General features: G+C 40.3%; 1 protein-coding gene across 1 annotated transcript in view; it reads right to left on the bottom strand.

The window, feature by feature from the left end:
• The window catches only part of LOC145408926 (methyl farnesoate epoxidase-like), a 34,917-nt gene that overhangs the window by 2,013 nt on the left and 12,791 nt on the right, over positions 1-20,113 (bottom strand). Inside the window, exons 6-10 of the mRNA XM_080279507.1 lie at positions 19,357-19,467; positions 18,994-19,108; positions 18,017-18,197; positions 4,228-4,327; positions 2,670-2,829 (exon numbers count right to left, since the gene is read on the bottom strand). Of these exons, the coding sequence (XP_080135633.1) occupies positions 2,670-2,829; positions 4,228-4,327; positions 18,017-18,197; positions 18,994-19,108; positions 19,357-19,467 (667 nt within the window). The remainder of the gene's footprint in view (positions 1-2,669; positions 2,830-4,227; positions 4,328-18,016; positions 18,198-18,993; positions 19,109-19,356; positions 19,468-20,113) is intronic.

Raw genomic sequence — 20,113 nt, 5'->3', positions numbered from 1 at the left:
GTCTTTCTTCTCTAGTGATCCCAATTCTACCCAGTCCCACATTTGCGACTTAATACTAGCTGGTATGGATTTATTCATACCAAGTCAACAGTTCATTAAAAGATCGAACTCTCCAAAATGGTTTGATGGCAACTGCGCCAGAGCAACAGCCCAGGAGTCATTAGCATATGACTCTTAAAATCAAAAACATCTGAATCACATTCTCAATTTAAAATTGCTAAAAATCATGCAAAAGCTGTAACAAATCTAGCTAAAGCAAACTTTCTTCAAAAGCAAGCATCAAAACTACTTAACGACCCTAATGACAATAGAATATTCTGGTCAACTTTTACTTCTTTCAATAATAACTTTAACAAATCATCATCCATTCCCCCACTGAAATCTTCAGATGGCAACATTACAAAATCCCACGTGCGAAAGCAGATATTTTGCCAGTACGTTTCCCAAAAATTCTACCATAGACGATGCCAGCCAGAACATCCCAGTACTAGGACTTGACTCTCCCGAAAATGTTCCACTTCAAATACAGACAAGATACATAAAATCCATCCTAGACAATTAACCCACCAACAAAGCTCCAGGACCAGATGGATTCCGCCAATTGTTTTGAAAAAGTGTTCCCCTGAACTTGCCTCTGTTCTAGCTACATTATTCAAACTATGCATACTTACTTCCTCATTCCTAAATTCATGGAAAGAAGCCAATATCCACCCAATTCCGAAGAAAGGAAGCTCCTCTGACCCCTCTGATTACAGACCAATAGCAGTCACATCTTATCTTGGTAAGGTATTTGAAACTTTAATTAATAAGCACATTGTTAAACATCTTGAATCCAACAACTTAATTAGTGATAGACAATATGGTTTTCGCCACGAAAGATCCACCATTGACATACTCAATCTTCTAACTCATACCATCCATCAATCAATTGACCTACATGGAGAAACTCATGCAGTAGCCCTTGATATTTCTAAAGCTTTCGATAGAGTATGGCATCGTTCCCTGTTGTCCAAACTCCCTTGCTATGAACTAAAGTCTTTTGTTCCTTTGATCTCCTCCTATCTCAGTGACAGGAATATAAGAGTAAAAGTAGATGATGAATATTCCAATTTCCACTCAATTAACGCGGGCGTGCCGCAGGGATCACTTCTAGCCCCAACCCTGTTCCTGGTTCATATTAATGATCTCTTATCTGTCACCCACAATCCTATTCACTCATATGCAGATGACTCAACACTACATAGTTCATTCACACTCAGACATCCATTTACAAAGTCTAATATCTCTACCTCTCAACTAAGTACAGCCATCTCCATAAATCAAGACCTATCAACGATCAGTGAATGGGGACAAAACAACCTTGTCTCATTTAATACTAGTAAAACTAAACATATACAATTTACTAATAGACAGATATTGCTAGATTCGTATATTACCTTCAGTACTACTAATATTCCCATCTCCAAAAGTATTGAAATTCTCGGCGTCTCACTTAACAGTGCCCTCAGCTGGACCTCTCATGTAAGATCACTTGCTAAAACCACCTCAAAGAAACTTGGATTAATGTACAGAGTCCGTAACTTCTTTGACGAGCAGCTAACTATAATTTACAAGAGTCATGTGCGCTCCCAGCTTGAATATTGCTAACCCTTGTGGAATGGATGTGGAGAGGTTGCATTAAAACAACTAGACAAAATTTAGAACAAGGCTGTTAGAATTAATAACAACCCTGCCATTACAAATAAACTACCTCCCCTACAAGTAAGAAGGAATGTTGCCTCCCTTGCTTTATTTTACAGATATATTTATGGCAAATGCTCAGACGAAGTTGCGTCCTTTGTTGCCACCTCTCCATGCTTTCCCTCGTGCTACACGGGCACCTGGTAGCGCTCATGACTTGAATGTCACTCAGCCATATTGCAGAACTTATGCCTATCAGAATTCTTTCATTCCCCGTACTGCATCTCTTTGGAACTCGCTTCCCCAGAGTTGTTTCCCTCCAAACTGCAACCTACAGCTGTTCACGTCTAACTGTTACAGATATTTTATTAACAGAGGATGCCAGTAATCTGGTGTATGGATTATTTTTTCTATTCATTTGTTTTTCCTTCCTCTGTTCTGTTATTAAAAAAAAAAAAAAAAAAAAAAAGAACGATGATAGAGGAGATTTAGTCACAGCTGGTACGATGTCTCATAACACGAGATGAATCACACCAAAAGTATTAGGTACTGGATGCTTAAATGTACAGTATTGTCATGAGCAAAGGTTTATCTACAGTCTCCTGACAGCAGTGTGTTCTTCTTTTCATATTCCTTACTGAATGTCAGAGTACCATTCTTTTCTCATACTTTTTGTTGTTTTCTTCATACCATTGTGCTGTCACTTAATAATATCACTTGTGACACCTTCCACTGCAACAGGTGGCAGGGAAATGTGGGCAAACTTTTAACTGCTACAATACAGTGTTATTGTTGTAGCCCCAGACTGCTGTAGATGTGAACCCAGTGAACAGCAGGCTGAGGTTGTCCATGGGTAACCATTATCCTCATTTCGATGGACGGGAAGGGAGCTGTGGGATGATCTGTACAACTGGATAGCGGAGTTGCCCAGTTATGTTGGTGCCACCACAAGAAGGTATCCGTTTCCAGCGCTGATAGTAAAACCTCACCTTTGCCAAATGGAATGAGTCGCTCTTCCTTACGAAGTGATCCATCAGCGTTGATAAAGCGCTCAGGTCGGAATACAAGAGGGTCACCCCAGTAGTCTTGATCCATGTGCACGCTGTATAAGTTGATCATCACTGTGGTCTCAGCCGGCACTCGATGACCCTGACAATTTAACATAGCCATTATTAGAAGTCCATGTAAACCTGTTGATTTTTCTCTGTAACTTTAACATATCTGTATAACAAGTCCTCATTATAAATATTTGTTTTTCTTATGTTGATACTAACTTCACATTAAACACAGAAAACTTATTAGAGACTGATCTCCATCTATAACACTTATTTTCCCATCTCCCAAATTTCAGAACAAGTTGTTTGGAAGCAGTAGTGATATTTTGGAACTCATCCCATACGTGTGATGATGTATACCTGTAGCAACAGGTAAACTTATTACCACAGAATCCCAGTAGAAGCATTTTGTATCAGTGTCTGTATCAGTCCTTATGAAATCCACTTCAAGAACAAGTATGCCAGAAATAGAGTTAGAAATAAAATTAACTATTCCCCACGTGGGCCAAGTACAAATCAGGAGGAGGTGTTTGTGGCTGACAGCAGTGCTTTTATTTGGCTATGTTTGTGTCAGAGTCAGTGTACATTGTGTAATAACATAAACCAACAGGGTGATAGTACAGTATATGAAAATACATACAACCAGCATTCACGTACATTGTAAATGTCGCCAGAGCTAGGTCTTGTACTTATCTAGTAGATTTAACAAGATTTGGGCAAGCAATGTATGTATGCGGTACAGCAGATAATAGAATACGTAATTAAACATACAGTACTGTACATTACATTATCCCTAAGTGTCACTGTGGCAAGAAAGGACTGATGCATGCCAGTGTAATTTTCAAAGCTTTCAATTACTGGATCAGTATATTGACAGCATTTACAGGTTACAGTACTGTATTTATCTTTTTTTCTTCATACACATCTCTGAAGCTTTTAGTTTGGCTGTGAGGAGGAGCTGAGACTTTTGAAGCAAAAATAATGAGTGAAAGGATCTGTGGCATATTTCACTTGAAACTGTGATGATGCATGCACTTTTAGGTTTTCTTACCCTTGTTTGTGAACCCTACCCCCTCCCCCTATTTATCATCATCGCTCTTATTGCACACAAGGATGAAGTACTGTACGGTTGCCGTACTTATTAGCAGGATTACATTATGATAATGATGATGATGATGATGGTACGGTGAGATTTCTGATAGGTATAGCCTCATATCACTGTGTACTTGGTCATTCGCTCAATACAGAAAGCCCTGGTTAATATGTCAGCGTTTTTATTTATCTATCCTCTTTTATTTCAATTTATATATTTATTTCTCCAAAGTGTTGTATTAAAAAAAAATTGTCTATTAAAGTTCCCTTGTTAATGTATAGGTGATTTGTCAGTTCCCCCAAGTTACAGTACCAGTTGTATGAAAAAAATGCAGTACTGTATTTTGGAACATGTCAGTAACAAATAGCAAGCTTTTACTGTATGCTAAATGGTGCTGACCTGAAGCATCGTGTCTCTGATTGCTTTGTGGGGTACAGTCAAGGGTGCAGCTCCTCGAAACCGGAACACTTCGTTCATTGTTGCTTCTGTGTACACCAGTCTGAAATGTTGGCTCGGCTTTAATGCTTATAACATAACATAGAAGAAGACATACTGTAGATGAAGAGAGATGAGCTTTATTCCTGACTAGTTTTGAATTTTGTTTTTGCAGGGAACTTTAAAGTTCCCTAAATAAGACGAATCTGTTTGAGAATAATTTCACCTCTGTAAACCAGTGGCTTTTCCCTCCTTTCCACATCTGCCAAAAGGTTTCTACAGTAACGAATAACCCATCATCTTTAACTGCTCCAGTCCAAGGGGATTTCACCGAAGCTGAATGCAGTTATTTGGGTGGTGTATTTTCTTGTTTTATTCTTGGTAATTCCCATATATATATATATATATATATATATATATATATATATATATATATAGATAGATAGATAGATAGATAGATAGATATAGATAATCACTATCAGCCGTTCGAAAGTCCACTGCAGGACCGGCCTATCTCTACAGAAGCAGGGACGATATAGCCAGTGGCTTAGGCTGTCTGGTAGAGACTGACTGTGTAAGGTGAGAAGTGCTTGTGAGTGTAACTGTAATGTTGGAGTGACTTTGGATGTGTGTGTAGTCTGTGAACCAAGTGTAATTGGCCTGCCTTAAACTGACTTGGTGCAAGCATACCATAGTCGCGGCGCACGACTCTGATATTGTCATTATCGTACTCTGGCAACCTAACATTCAAAAGTGTGTCAGATTTCGTATCATAGTATACATGAATCATATTATTATGCAGGAATATATTATACATGAATATTATTATACACGAACATATTATACACGAATCACACACGTCTCATATTATATGTGAAATCAGACGCACTTTCGAATGGCAGGTTGCCAGTACCTCAGAATCGCACGCCGCAACTATAGTGTGCGACATTGGTTCAACCACAGCACCTCTAAAGTCCGCTAAAGCAGTAAATGGCTCGGTCAATGCTTCACAAAGTTTTTACAGCTCTGCTGGGAGGCGAACCAGCGTCCACCATCGTGAAAGATGCACACTCTACCACTGTGCCACAGGGGCTTCATATACAGTATACATATACTGACTCACTTCTTCATTTCTGCAACATTCGCGGCTGTTGAACACCACCTCTCCTCTAAACCTCACCTTGTCTCCTTAACCGAGACTGCTGTCTGAGGCAACTGACAGCAAACCCTTTTCTGTATCCTTCTACTTTCTCTATACTCATTTCAAAGCCAAAGCTGGCAGTTGTGTATATGTACGCAACGATTTATCTTGCTCTCGTGTTCCTGAACTTGATTCTTCTGAATTCTCTACTCTGGCTTCGGCTCTTCTGTCATTCTCTGATTGAATATATGTGCACTGATTACTGATCTAATTCTACTATCAAAAATTCTTTGACTATCTTATTTCTGTGATGGAACACATTCTATCCATTTTTCCTTTCTCTGAAATCTCCATTCTAGGATATTTCAATGATCACCACCACTTTTGGTTCTCCTCTCCTTTCACGGATCCACCTGGTGAACAAACCTACATCTTTCTACCCTTAATGTCCTAGTGCAGCTTGTACAGCACCGTACCCATATCCCTGACCACCTTGGAGAGAGCGCCAACATACTTGACCTCTTCCTTACAACTAATCCTTCTGCTTACACTGTTAATCTTTTTTCCCTGTTGGGCTCCTCTGATCATAACCTTATTACCTTAACCTGTCCTATCGCTCCGGTATGGCCTGTGGACCCTCCAAAGAAACGTCATCTGTGGCACTTTGGAGCTGTGGATTGGGAGGCCCTCAGGCAGTACTTCTTTGATTTTCCCTGGAATGATTATTGCTTCCATGGCCGTGAGCTATCTGAGTGTGCCTTGCGCATTACGGATCTTATTCTCTCGGGCATGGAAGCATACATTCCTTTCTCATATCCTTTGACTAATGCAAGAAAGCCTTGGTTTAATCACGCTTGTTCTAATCCTGTCCGCAACAAGGAGAGGGCCTATAAAAGGTACTGGAGCCAACCCACCCCTGAATCACATCTTTTTTATGTTTCTTCCCGGAATCGTGCTAAGTCTGTTCTTCGCCTGCTAAAAATAATTTCATCCTTACTAAATGCTCCCAACTCTCCAACTCGATTTTTCCCGCTCCTTCTGGCACCTTGCCAAAAACCTTTCTAACGACTTTAACTCATCATCCTTCTCTCCTCTTTTCTACTATGATGGCTTTGTAGCTATTTCGTCTACTGATAAAGCAGATCTCTTCGCTCAGACTTTCTCCTCCAATTCCACTTTAGACGATTCCAGTGCTGTTCCTCCATCACTTTCCCCTCTGACTTCCTCATGGCTGACATTAAAATTTCTTCAGCTGATGTATTTTCTGCCATCACTGGTCACAATACTAACAAGGCATATGGGCCTGATGAAGTCCCTCCTGTTGTCTTCAAGAACTGTGCTTCTGTGCTTACACCCAGCCTAAGTAAACTCTTTCACCTTTGTCTTTCAACTTGTACCTTTCCTTCTTGCTGGAAGTTTGCTCTCATTCACCCAGTCACAAAGAGGGGTAACCATTCCCAACCTTCTAACTATAGTCCAGTTGCTTCAACATCCTGTGTCTCAGTAGTTTTTTAGTTTGTTCTTAACAGAAAAATTTTAAGGCATCTTTTCTGTCACAACCTTTTTTCTGATCATCAGTATGGGTTCCGATAGGGACGCTTCACTAATCTTCTCACCTACCTTTCAGACTCCTGGTCATCCTCCTTTCGGGACTTTGGCGAAAGCTTCGCCATTGCACTTGACATTCAACAAACAAGGGATGAGGCTATGACACACCTAATGTCTGCCTGGGGTAAAAATAATCTTGTTTTTAATGCATCAAAGACTTAGTTTTTATTCCCATCAACCAGTCAAAATCTTCCACTGGAGTACCCACTGATATTAAATAATATCCGGTTCAATCTTGCATCATCCTTGAACATGCTTGGGGTTTCATTCACTCGAGACTTGTCTTGGAAAGATCATATTGCATCTCTTGTAAAGTCTGCTTCCAAGAGATTAGATGTGCTAAGACGACTCTGTGCCTTCTTCACCCTACACGGTTGTTGACTTTAAACACGGGTTGTATTTACTTTTGTTTAGAGTACAACTGTCATGTGCGTGGAGGCTCCCCACACACATCTCAATAGGGTGGAGTCAAAGGCTCTTCGTCTCATCAACTCTCCTCATCTTACTGGCTCCCTTCAACCTGTCTCTTCGCCATGCTGTTGCCTCTTTATCTCTTTTGTATCGTTTCTTTAATGGGCACTGCCTCTCTGATCTGTATCCTTGCATCCCTACACAGCTACGACGGGTATGTAGCGCCTGTCTAGAAACAAACTCTCATCCCTTTTCTGTTCAACTCTCTAATGCAAGAGTTAACCGTTACTCCCAGTCCTACATTTATGCAACAGGTCAACTCTGAAACTGTCTCCCTCTGTCTGTAGTTCCTACTTCCTATGATCTCCAGTCTTTCAAAAGCAGTGTGTCCAGGCATCTCAAAATAAACGGATCTTGAATTTGGCTCTCTTTTGTATTGTTTTTGTTTTTTTCTTGGAAGGAACTGTTTTGCAGGCCCAGCCACTGGTTCATTCTTCCTCGTATATATATATATATATATATATATACACCTGGCGCATCCCTGGGTGGCAGATAGGGGAAGGCCTTGTAGATATACAAGGTACCATCTTAGACAGCGCGGCCCATGAGACCCCCTGTAGATATATAGGGCTCCACCGAATATAACAAATAAGGTGGCAAAAAAATTACATCTCACCAGAAACTATGTGGCAGGGATGTGAGACTATTTGCCACAATCCTCCCAACCAAACACGAGTTCTATTGCAAATGATTTGACAGGCGTTCCTGTTGGATCATCGTCTACTAAAGGTCCAGCCGCACTGCCATCTGTGCTTACGGGCAGTGTCCCACTAAAAGTGAGTAGGCAGTGTTGGAAAATTAGCACTCTTGGATGTTAAACAAACTGAAATCAATGAAGATCTATGCATACAATGTAAGAAGCCTCGCAGAAGATTACAAACTTGATAACCTAATGACTGAACTTGAAAAAATTAGTTGGGATATTGTAGGTTTGTGTGAGAGCCACAGAAAAGAAGAAAAAGTGATTCTAATCGAAGACAGCAACCACCTATTTAACTGCAGAGGAAGGGAAAATGAAAGAGTTAGTGGTGTAGGATTTCTAATTAACAGAAATCTTGCAGACAACATTGTTAAATTCAGCAATGTATCTGACAGAGCAGCGTTTGTTGTCATTAGACTGTGCAAAAAATATACGACGAAAGTCATACAAGTATATGCACCAACTTCTCAGAGCCCAGATGAAGAAATAGAAACATTCTATGATGATATCTCCCAGATTATGGAAGAAGGAAAGACAACATATACTATACTCATGGGAGACTTCAATGCAAAAGTTGAGAAGTCGAAAAATGGAGAAGCATGTATGGGAAAATTTGGAGTGGGAGAAAGGAATGAAAGAGGAGAAATGCCGGTAAATTTTGCTGTAATGTTTAACATGAGAATAATGAACACATTCTTCCACAAAAGAACAAGGAGAAAGTGGACCTGGAGAAGCCCATATGGAGAAACAAAGAATGAAATCGATTTCATTATAGCAGATAAGAATAACACGATCACAAATGTCACAGTTATCAACAAAGTAAATATGGGTAGTGATCATAGAATGGTGGGTTGCACAGCCAGAATTAATTTCTGCAGTGAAAGAAAGAAGATGATTAAAGATAAAAAGATATGCCCAATAATAGTAGACGAAAACAAAGCAGCCTTTCAGTTGGAAATAAGGAACAGATTTCAAGCTCTAAGTAATGCTAATTGTAACACTGATGAGCTGAATGACAGACTAACAAAAGTGCTAAGAGAATCAGCAGAGGTAGTAGGAAAACCTAATACAACCAAAGCTAAGGAATATTCAGAAAAGACACTCGAGCTTATGAAAAAACGAAAGGAAAGGAAAGTAACGACAAAGAAAGACAATATAGAAAGAGCAGAATTAAATAAGCTTATCAACAAAAGACAAAGAGAAGGAAAAAGAATGAGAAACATGGATCAGATTAAAGAAACCATCAAAAATGGAAAAAGTCTGAAACTGGTTCGAAGTAAATTGGCACTAGGAAAGCAACAAATGACATCACTGAAAGAAAAAAACGGTGAAATAATTAAATGCAGAGATAAGATGGTGAAGAGAGTTGAAGAATTTTACAAAGAACTGTATGCATCAAAGACAGTAGTACCAATAGCTAACTTTTCAGTTGACACAAGTGAAAAAACTGAGATAAAACCAGACAAAGTAAAAATTTGTCTTAAAAATATGAAAAGAGGGAAGGCTCCAGGAGAAGATGGAATAGTAACAGAGTTACTGTTGGAAGACGGAGTAGAAGTACAAAATAGGCTTGCTCACTTATTTACCTACTGTATAAACCAGAAGAAAATTCCCAGAACATGGTGTAATGCAATAGTTATTTTACTCTACAAAATAGGTGACTCAAAAGATCTTAGTAACTATCGACCCATTAGCTTATTGTCAGTCATTCACAAACTCTTCACTAAAGTCCTTACGAACAGAATAACAACAATTTTGGAGGAAAACCAACCTCGTGAACAGGCAGGATTCCGAAGAGGGTATTTGGAAGGAATTTGAGTGTAAAGTGGAGGGACTGTAAGAAAATGTTCTGGAAAGAGGTGAAAAGAGTAAGACAGGGTGGAAGTGAAGTTAGCAGAGGAGTGAAAGATAAAAATGGTAGATTACTAGTGGAGAAGGGAGAAAAAGTGAGAAGATGGAGAGAACACTTTAAGGAATTGTTGAACATACAGGATGGAAGTAATGCGAGTATAAGTGGCTGGGGAATGGCTGGGAGAAGGAGGGAGGTGAGAAGACAGGAAGAAATCAGTAGGATAGAAGTTGTGAAAGCAATGAAGAAAGTTAACCCGCCCCGTCCCGTCGACGTATGGATACGTTGCAACGATTTGCATTTGCCAGTCTCGACGACGTACCGGTACGTCATGCAATTGCAAGGTCCCTAATTTGCACAATTTTCAATTTTCGCACGTGATTTTTCGTATGTATACATGGGACACTTTCCTCTATTCCTCTACAAGATGCCAAGCAGGGACAATGCCTTACACCGCATAACCTCCCCCCTCCCCCCCTCACGCCATTGTCTCGGCAATTCACCTGTTACTTGTGACCTGGCCAATAAAGACATTCAGGGCCAGAGTGACTCCCCAATCGATGACAATGTGGAGGACAAGGTTTACATAGCATTAGAGGAAGAAACAGTCAGAAATGATGATCAGGTAATGTGGGAGAAAAAGGTCATGAATGGTGATTAGTTAGTGAGTGAAACAATGCTTATAATGCCTATATTACTGCTTGAAAACCAATATACTCTCATACTACATATAAATTCGTACCAAGCAAATAAATAAATACCATTTATGGGTGGGTAAAATAGTTACCCTCCCATAGAACTCGTTTTCTTTGGTGCCAGATGTTAGAAAACCCAGTCAGGTAAGGAGGAACTCCTACCTGGATTGAGTATTTTAAACCTCAGGTGAGTGATTTCTCTACGAATTTTCGATGTTTCTCACCAAAAGCGGAGGTTTTAGCCAAAAAAAAAAATTTCAAAAATACCTCGGGACTGGGGGATGTTGGAGGCGCGGAAAACCTCGGGACATGACGGGTTAAATCGGGGAAAGCCCCAGGAATTGATGGAGTGTGTGGTGAAATGCTGAAGCATGGGGGAGAGATAGTAGTAGAATGGATGTGGAAGATGTGCAGATTGGCCTGGGAGGAAGGTAGAGTCCCGGAGGATTGGAAGACAGATATAATTATTCCCTTGTACAAAGGAAAAGGGGAAAAAGAAGTGTGTTCTAATCATAGGGGCATTTATTTTCTTAGTATAATAGGAAAAGTGTATGGTAGGATACTTATTGACAGAGTTAGAGAAAAAAAAGAGAAAATAGTTGGAGAAGAACAGGGAGGCTTTAGGAAGAGAAGAGGTTGTGTAGATCAGTTATTCATTCTTCGATCTTTAGTGGAAAAGTTTCTAGAGAAGGGAAAGAAGTTGTATGCGGCTTTCATGGATTTGGAGAAAGCATATGACAGGGTGGATAGACAAGGATTGTGGAAAGTGTTAAGAATATATGGAGTAGATGGGAAGTTGTTGAATGCTGTGAAGAGTATGTACCATGGTGCGAAGGCTGCAGTGCGTGTGGATGGTGAACTAAGTGAATTTTTCTCTTTGAAAGTTGGATTGAAACAGGGATGTGTCATGTCTCCATGTCTGTTCAATCTGTACATAGATGGGGTAATAAGAGAGGTACAAGGTAGGGTATTGGATGTTGGAGTGGCCCTGGTGAGAGAGGATAGTGTTTGGAAACTCCCTGTATTGTTGTTTCCAGATGACACTGTGTTGTTGAGTGAAGATGAAGGGGAGCTACAAGGCTTGGTGGATGAGTTTGGGAGAGTGTGTAAGAAACGGATTCTAAAGGTGAATGTAGGGAAGAGTAAAGTGATGGTCTTTGAGAGGGGTAAAGTCAGTGAATGTACAGCGAGGTTGGATGGTGAGGAATTGGAAAATGTGAGTACATTTAAGTACTTGGGTAGTGTGATGAGTAAGGATGGAGGTTTGGAGAGTGAAGTGCTTGAAAGGGTACAGCAGGGAAGAATGGTTGCTGGTTCTTTGAAAGCAGTGATAAGAAACAGGGAAGTGAGCATGGAAGTGAAAAAGTTACTACATGACAGTATTGTGATACCAACTCTAACGTATGGAAGTGAAGCTTGGACGTTGTTGGAAGGACACAAGTCAAGAGTGAGAGCAGTGGAAATGAGTTATTTAAGAGGAGCCTGTGGAGTCACATGAAGAGACGGGCTGACGAATGAGGATATTTAGGAGCGTTGTGGTGTGGATGTGGATGTGATAGGAAGCGTTATGAGGAACACACTGAGGTGGTTTTGCCATATGGAGAGGATGGAGGGTGAAAGACTGACGAAGACAGTGTATGTGAGTAAGGTGGAGGGGGGAAGAGGGAGGGGGAGGCCGAGGAAGAGATGGAGGGATGGGGTGGAGAGGTATATGAGAGAGGGGGGTGTGAGTTGGGAGCAAGGCGGTGGAATGGCGGGGGACAGGGCGACTTGGAGGCGATTTGTTTATGGCCACCCCAAACGGGATTGAGGCGTCTGGCAATAGATAGATAGATAGATAGATCATCTACATACAATGAATCAGCTAATTGAGAAAACTACAGAATATAATAAACCACTGTGCGTAGGTTTTGTTGATTACGAAAAGGCTTTTGATTCAGTGGAGCACACAGCAATTATAAATTCATTGCGAGAACAAGGAGTGAATGAGAACATTGTAAACCTGCTCGAAAACATATATCAAGAGGGAATATAAGGACTAGGAAAAAAATTAAGATTGAGAAGGGCGTGCGTCAGGGAGATACAATTTCATCAAAATTATTTACAACATGCCTAGAAAGTATTTTCAGAAAGCTAGACTGGGAAAACAAAGTGGTGAACATTGATGGAGAAAAGCTAAACCATTTAAGATTTGCAGATGTCATTATCCTAACCTCAGAAACAGCGGAGGCATTGCAAGAAATGTTAAATGACCTGTACAGAGAAAGTCTGAAAGTAGAACTGAAGATGAACTGGAGTAAAACTAAAGTAATGTTTTAATCCACAAACACCAAAGAGCGTCATCAGAATAAGCGATGAATTCTTGAAGAAGTTGAGGAGTACAACTACTTGGGACAAATACTAAAATTAAAGATAGACCATGATAGCGAAATACAAAGACGGATTACAGATGGATGGAAAGAGTTCGGTAAGCATAGAGACATTATGAAAAGTAGCTTGCCAGTTTGTATGAAACGAAAAGAATATAACGAATGTGTAATTCCAGCTATGACGTATGGTTGTGAGACCTGGAAACTGACAAAATCAATGGGAAATAAATTAATCCGTTTCAGAGAGCAATGTATAGGTCAGTGTTGGGAATATCTTTAAGAGACAGGAAAAGATCAATATGGGTGAGAGAGCAGACTAAAGTCAAAGATATTATAGAAGTTATAAAAGAACAGAAATGGAGGTGGGCAGGCCATATAGCAAGAATAAGAGATAACCGATGGAGCAAGCACCAGGAGAATGTAAGCGTAGCAGAAAAAGGCCAGAAAGGAGGTGGAGAGATGAGATAGAGAAATTTGCAGGGAAAACGTGGCAAAGATTGGCTCAGTCAAGGAATTCGTGGAAAAGAATCACTCAGAGAAGACCCAAAGAAAACTACTCAAACCCCCCACTGAAACATCATTCGTCTGTTCGAACACTAAACTCCAATCCCTCCCAAACTGAAGCAAACAAACCAAACCCACCTATAGATTCGAACAGACCATTAAGTACTATTTGCTTCATTGATTTCAGGTCTATGCTTTTCTATTAGTAATTTTTCTCCTAGTAAAGCATCAGCCGAATTACTGAATTTAGCTACTATCAGAAAATCATTGTAAGAGAACGGGTGGTCATGGGTTAATGAATGCTCTCTACTAGCTGAAAAAGCCATCTGATGTAAATATTGCCCTGTCCTGTAGCTCTTTCCCATATGTTCAGATATTCTTATTTTGAATGAACGACATGTACATCCAATATACCCAGCTTACAACTAGGACATGTAAATTTGTAAACAAGTAGGGGGTTTGAGTAGTTTTCTTTGGGTCTTCTCTAAGTGATTCTTGGCATTTCTGTTTGAGCTTTTATACTGGGAGGAGGGTTGATTTAACTTGCTTTTTTACTTGTTTATTACTTGTTTTTGTTTTATGGTTCAATAAAGTTCTGTTACATTCATAAAGTCTGAGCTGACTGTAATAGAACAATTGTAATTCCTGATGATGGCCTCAGGTGGGCCGAAAATCTGAATTATGTTGAGAGTGTTTACTGCATTAATTTTACTACTGTTCTGCAAGTTGCGATGTCCAAGATCGCCTGCAGATGTCTTACTTGGTAAATATATATATATATATATATATATATATATATATATATATATATATATATATATATATATATATATATATATATATATATATATATATATATATATATATATTGAAGAGATCTCTGATGAAGTTTAGGAAACTATTGGCTCTCCTGATACTGAGAGGGCTCACCCTCCCTGCTAAGGGATCTTTTTATGTTTCATGTGTTAGGAGTGTAATGCTGTATGGTAGTGTGACTGGGCAATAATTGAAGAGGAAATTCGCAAGCTCAAACGTACAGAAATGACAACTATTAGGTGGATGTGCAGTGCGTCCCTGATTGTGAAACCCGGGGGGGTGGAGGGCTAGGTTTTCAACGGAATAGTTGAGAGATAGGATGGAACTTGAGAGTATTGGTGTTTTGATGAGGAAGGGTAGATTGAAATGGTTTGGGCATGTGGAGAGGTTGGGGGATGATAATTGGATGCAGAAAGTGAGAAATATCAACGTTAGGGGTAGGGTTGCGAGAGATAGACCGAAAAAGACCTGAAATGAAGTCATTGAGGGTGACCTCAGGGATAAAGGACTGAATGGGAAAGTTCCCAGAAATCGAGCAGCGGGCAGAGCCGCCATTAGGTGACCAAGGACCACGCATGCAAGCATGTTGGAGGCTTTGAAAGCGAAGCGAGATTAACGAAGGCTATGTCTGGCCCATTATGTGAATAATCTCTCTTGCGGTGAATACAATCATCATGAGTTATCAAGAATAAATCATGCCCCACCAACCTTGGATATTGCCCACCCCCCCTTCCCCCAAAAAAATTCAGCAAATTGGAAGATGGTAGGGCAGACTCTGCAGGCAGAGTTACACACTGACCAAGAGACTGGCAGGGGCCCTGGTGTTTGGTTCATGGTTAGACCAGGACCAGTGACGATGTTCACAGTTGCAGTCAAATGTCACATTCAGTGCAGCACAGTAGTTAACTCAAGTCATAATATTTAATTGGGAGTAATCAGGAAATCCTGATAATTGTCAAGATAGTGTTCCCTTTTAACCCATCAGAGAGAAAGGAAGACATTGAGTCATCGCCTAGAATATGGATGACAACTCCTTCAGCAACCTAGAACCAGAGTGCATTGACAAGCAGCAACCCTAGAGTCTCTTGATATCAATAATTATGGCTATTAACCCTTGCCCAGCTGCATACCTCATATGAGGTAATGAAGGTCTGCATCACTATGCTGCATACCTCGTGTGAGGTACAGTTTACACTAGTTATAAAACAATGACGCAAGGGAGATAAACTACGTTACAAAGAATCGGTCCGGCAGAGTTTGAGGAACAGATGTACAGCACAAACGGTGAGCAGGAGCCCATGGGAGTTTTGGTAGACTCTCCCCTAGTGGCTCTCAGTTACTGCCCACCTATTTGGGAAGCCCATAAGAAGCATGCTGTGGTTTTGTGGCCACTAGGCCACGAGACAGAGGCTCACCATCATAGTTAGTGACTGGTAAGAATGTTGGTACGCTTAGCTGCTTGTGAGTAGTAAGATGAAGTCATAATGGTAATCAGTCATATGGGAGGTGACAGACCTCACAGTAGGTCTCCTGTCATAAGCCAAAGTGACACAGTGTGGGAGATAGTTTGAAGTAGGTCTTCTGACATAGCTTGGTGAGAGTATTGATAACGGCTAATGGATTGAGTCAGTTTCCCTGAAAATCTGGGTGTGATGTGGTCCGTATGATGGTGTGGTCATATGGTGGCCATTGAGAGATTCATCTCTCATCATGGAAGAAATGTGCCCGATAAGTGGCAATAGCTTTCCCTTGGAGTTGAGACCAGCACTAGGTTCATGAATATTCACACAGGATGCAGAATCCTTATTTTTCATGTTAGATTGGATATGATAAGGTTGGGTACTGGATAGGCCATGTTATCCGACACAGACCAGATTACTTCTAAATTCGCCTCATTAGACTTCTGGCTGTAGATATTGAAGTGTTTCTGTCCTGCTAATGACAGGCACTGATGAGGAAGGGAAGAAAGCAATGTTCTCCCTCTGCAGTACTTTTGTTGTTTTGCAGATGACTGATAGCGTCATTTGTGGCAGTATAGTGAAGCTCTAACCAGCTAGCCAGTAGACTGCTCAGGTCCCATACCTCCATGTCAGGGAGGAAAGGGTTATGTTTCATGGAACCTAAGAGGAATGGTATGGCTTAATGTATTTTGTTGTTGTTGTTCCAGGCTCTTCTGGATGTGAACCCAGTGGGGTTTAGGAACCTGGCACTGCAGCTGGGCACTTTCCAGAGATCTTTTACTTAAGTTATGTTGAATATTTGTCAGTTTTGTGAAGCAAGGTGTATGAGGGAAGTAAAATGTGTTGTAGTGTGGGTGGGTGGGGGTTTGCATTACAGTGAAAGCAGAGTGGATTGTTGGTGAGTTAATGGAGTTTTGAAGGGGAGGGGATTCTGAAGTTTCTCATGTTTTTATGGGCATATGACCAGAGAGCTGACATAAAGGCTGAGCATCCAGTATCAGCATAGAATCTGGTGCCTCATTGGCATTTGTCATTCTGGCTATGTTATCTGGGCTCATCCATGGCCTGATCACAGCCTAGATCATTGATTTGCTGCCGCTTCTGTCATACCTATAGTGTGGTTGTCTTGAGTTCATTTAAGCTGGTAATATATGTAGGCTACACTTGACAGAATCATTATTGCAATCAGTAAGATGAGACTTAGCAATTGGCAGGCTCTGTTGTCAGCCTTCCTTTCCAGTAAAATTAATTACAATCCTTTTAAATATGGTAATATTGCTGGTAGTTCACCATTCTTTAGTTCTCACAGACTTAAATTTGAGTTTTACATTAAAATTATTTATTTGTCAGGGATGCTTAGATGCAGCAGAACTAATTAGGTCATAATTGTACCAGTGTGTTTGATGGAAACAACCCTTGCAGTGTCCATACGTTAGCTATTGATGTTGTTGTTGTTACCCCAAGCTCATTCGGACATGAATCTGGCAGGTTGCAGGCTGAAGCTGCCTTTATCTGAAGTTCACCATCCTCCTTCTGGAGGGACAGGGAAAGGGGTGAGAGATCATTGCATAACTAGGCATGGTGGCCATCTGATTACATCGGTGCCACCACATGAAGGCATCCCTCTCCAGCACCATTGTTATCTTAATGTGATCATATCCATATTGAGTATGAATGGCCTTATTTGGGAACTGTGAGGGAGATGACCACGCTTGTGCTATTAAGAAGACATTACTCACTGTACAGTATTTGGATAGATACTGTTTGTTGATGATAAGTTATTGATTGTTAATTAAGATAATTTCTAATCCCACAAATCTGAGATGTGTCTAATGCCATCATCTGCCATATGCCAGAATAAAATAGAAAGCAAGTCATCAACTGAAAAAGTAAACAGACTGAAAATGAGATGATGGCGACTTGGAGATAACTTGTTCGTGGTCACCCCTTCCAGGATTAGGCATCTGTCTATAGATAAATAGACAGATTTGTTTCAGACCCCTTCAGTCCAAGGAGCCTCTGCTTAGCTGAAAAAAATCATCTGGAGTTGTCTGGAATGGAGAGAGAGAGAGAGAGAGAGAGAGAGAGAGACGTGCTTTCTTCAAAGTGATAATCATCACAATAACTGCAGTGAACTCACTTCTTTTTGTCATCCAAGGATGGTAAGCGGTTGCGTCCCACCACCTCATCCAGCTCCTTATAGATGGCTTCAGCCACATGTGGGTGAAGGATGACCAAAAGTAGTGCAAAAGACACAGTGGATGAACCTGTCTCCACAGCAGCAGTGAACACATCCACACACACTGCCAGCAGCTGATCGTCTGAACACCACAAAATATTAACAGCAACAGTAAAATGGGAAAAACCAGTGCATACTGCCACCTTTGAGATGATCATCTGAACATCACCGTATATTATCTCCTTTAGTCTTAGGATAGATATTTTATTTTATTCTTGCTACCTCCAAATGCTTATATTCACCTTAAGATATACTGTACTTTTCAAATCCCGTCACTGCTAATGATCTCAAGTTGAACAGCGTTGCCTAGTGGTAGAAACAACAGAATAGAGATAATATCATCAGATGAAAAAGGTCAATGATAATGATAAAACTGAGAAGATCCAGTCATAAGTTACAGTCGGTCACAATATTCATGGGGTTATGTAAGAGAGACCCAAATGAATGGCAAATTTTGCAAATAACTGGCATTATACCAAAATGGGACTTGCAATTGGAACTGAATATGTGATTGGCTAAATACCATTGGCAGTGTCCCAAAGCTTCGTAGGTTACTAAACCATCTCAATATATGCCTTAATTAAATTTATTTTAAGGTAAATTTTCAACTCACAAGTAACCAGTCCCAAGAACAACGAACTGGCGAATACGGAGAATGAACGTACCCCCTGGTAGATGTAGGGAACCTGCTTACTATGAACCCTGGTGGTTTTAGTGACCCATCTTGAAAGAACTGCCCAGTAATCATTCTTACTCTCTCATTGACTATGATAAGAATGATGATAATATTTTTATCAGTAATGAGAACACAGCAGACAGCCTATGTATGCATCCGTATGTTTAACAGTATTTGCCACCTATTTTGTAAGTTAACTTACCATTGAATGTGGTGTCAGAGTTTTTGCTTTGTTTGGTGACCTCATTGATGTAGATATCAATAAAGTCCCTTGGATTATCTGGGTCAAGTGTGGCCTTGTGCTCCTCAACAGCGTTCTGTTGAAACACGAGTAGAAACACTATGATGATAAAGATACGGATGATGATGATGATAAAAATTAGGCTGATAATAATGGTGAAACTGGTCAGGAATAAAACTCTGTGGCTCATGTTTCTCTGTACGATCCTAATTCAGTGAGGATAACGACAGGCAGCAGTATTGATAAAGGTCTGATAATATATTGAAGATAAAGATTCAGAGAATCATGATCCCTGTAGAGGAAAACTGTGATCCATTTACTTACCATAACGAATTCCCGAAAAAGTATAAAACCTGAGAGTACAGTGTTAAATGGTGAGTCCTTGGACTGGAAATGACGCAGGAAAGGAAGGGCGTTTGTTACTCCACCAGTTACCTGTAAAATATAAATAGTACAAGTTCCAGTTACTTCTCTTAACCCCATCAGTGTCCCAGTGGCTTCCCCTTTACTTCAGCATATTGAACCCACCTCTACACCCACAGTACCCATTTCTGCTCCTGTGTAGTGAGCCAACATAACAATGCCTCAACTACTGACCAGCCAATCTACAAAGCCTGTATTCACAGGCTACTTCCTCCAATCCTGGCTTGTCATTCACCTCCATCCCAATCCATCCCATTTACTAGTCTCCACTCAGTCCTGAAAGACCTGAATGAGCATGATTATCTAAAAGAATAATTGAGCCAGTAGGGTTAATATTATGCAGATTTTCACTAATATTACCTGAAACAGTCTGTATTGAACTGAACTCCTTTGATAAATCGAGAGGAACCGGAAAGGACCTGAAGAATCTGAACTGACATGATGAAAACTAGAAGGCACTCAGATAGCGCATACATCTGCCGATCCCATTGCCATTAAAAAGGATCCAGATCTTGATCCATGTATATAGGATCTGGATCTGGATCCGCCCCAAAACTTAATAAGTTCTTTCTTGGTCCGTAGCCCACCTTTCAAAAAAAAAATAAATAAAAAATAATAATAATAATAATAATAATAATAATTGAAATACATGGAGAAC

The sequence above is a fragment of the Coenobita brevimanus genome, chromosome 79, assembly GCF_032717465.1.
Source record: "Coenobita brevimanus isolate Jiangsu-jjx chromosome 79, ASM3271746v2, whole genome shotgun sequence".
Classification (NCBI taxonomy): domain Eukaryota; kingdom Metazoa; phylum Arthropoda; class Malacostraca; order Decapoda; family Coenobitidae; genus Coenobita; species Coenobita brevimanus.
The sequence above is the reverse complement of the archived record's forward strand: the minus strand, read 5'-3'. Positions and strand labels throughout refer to the sequence as shown.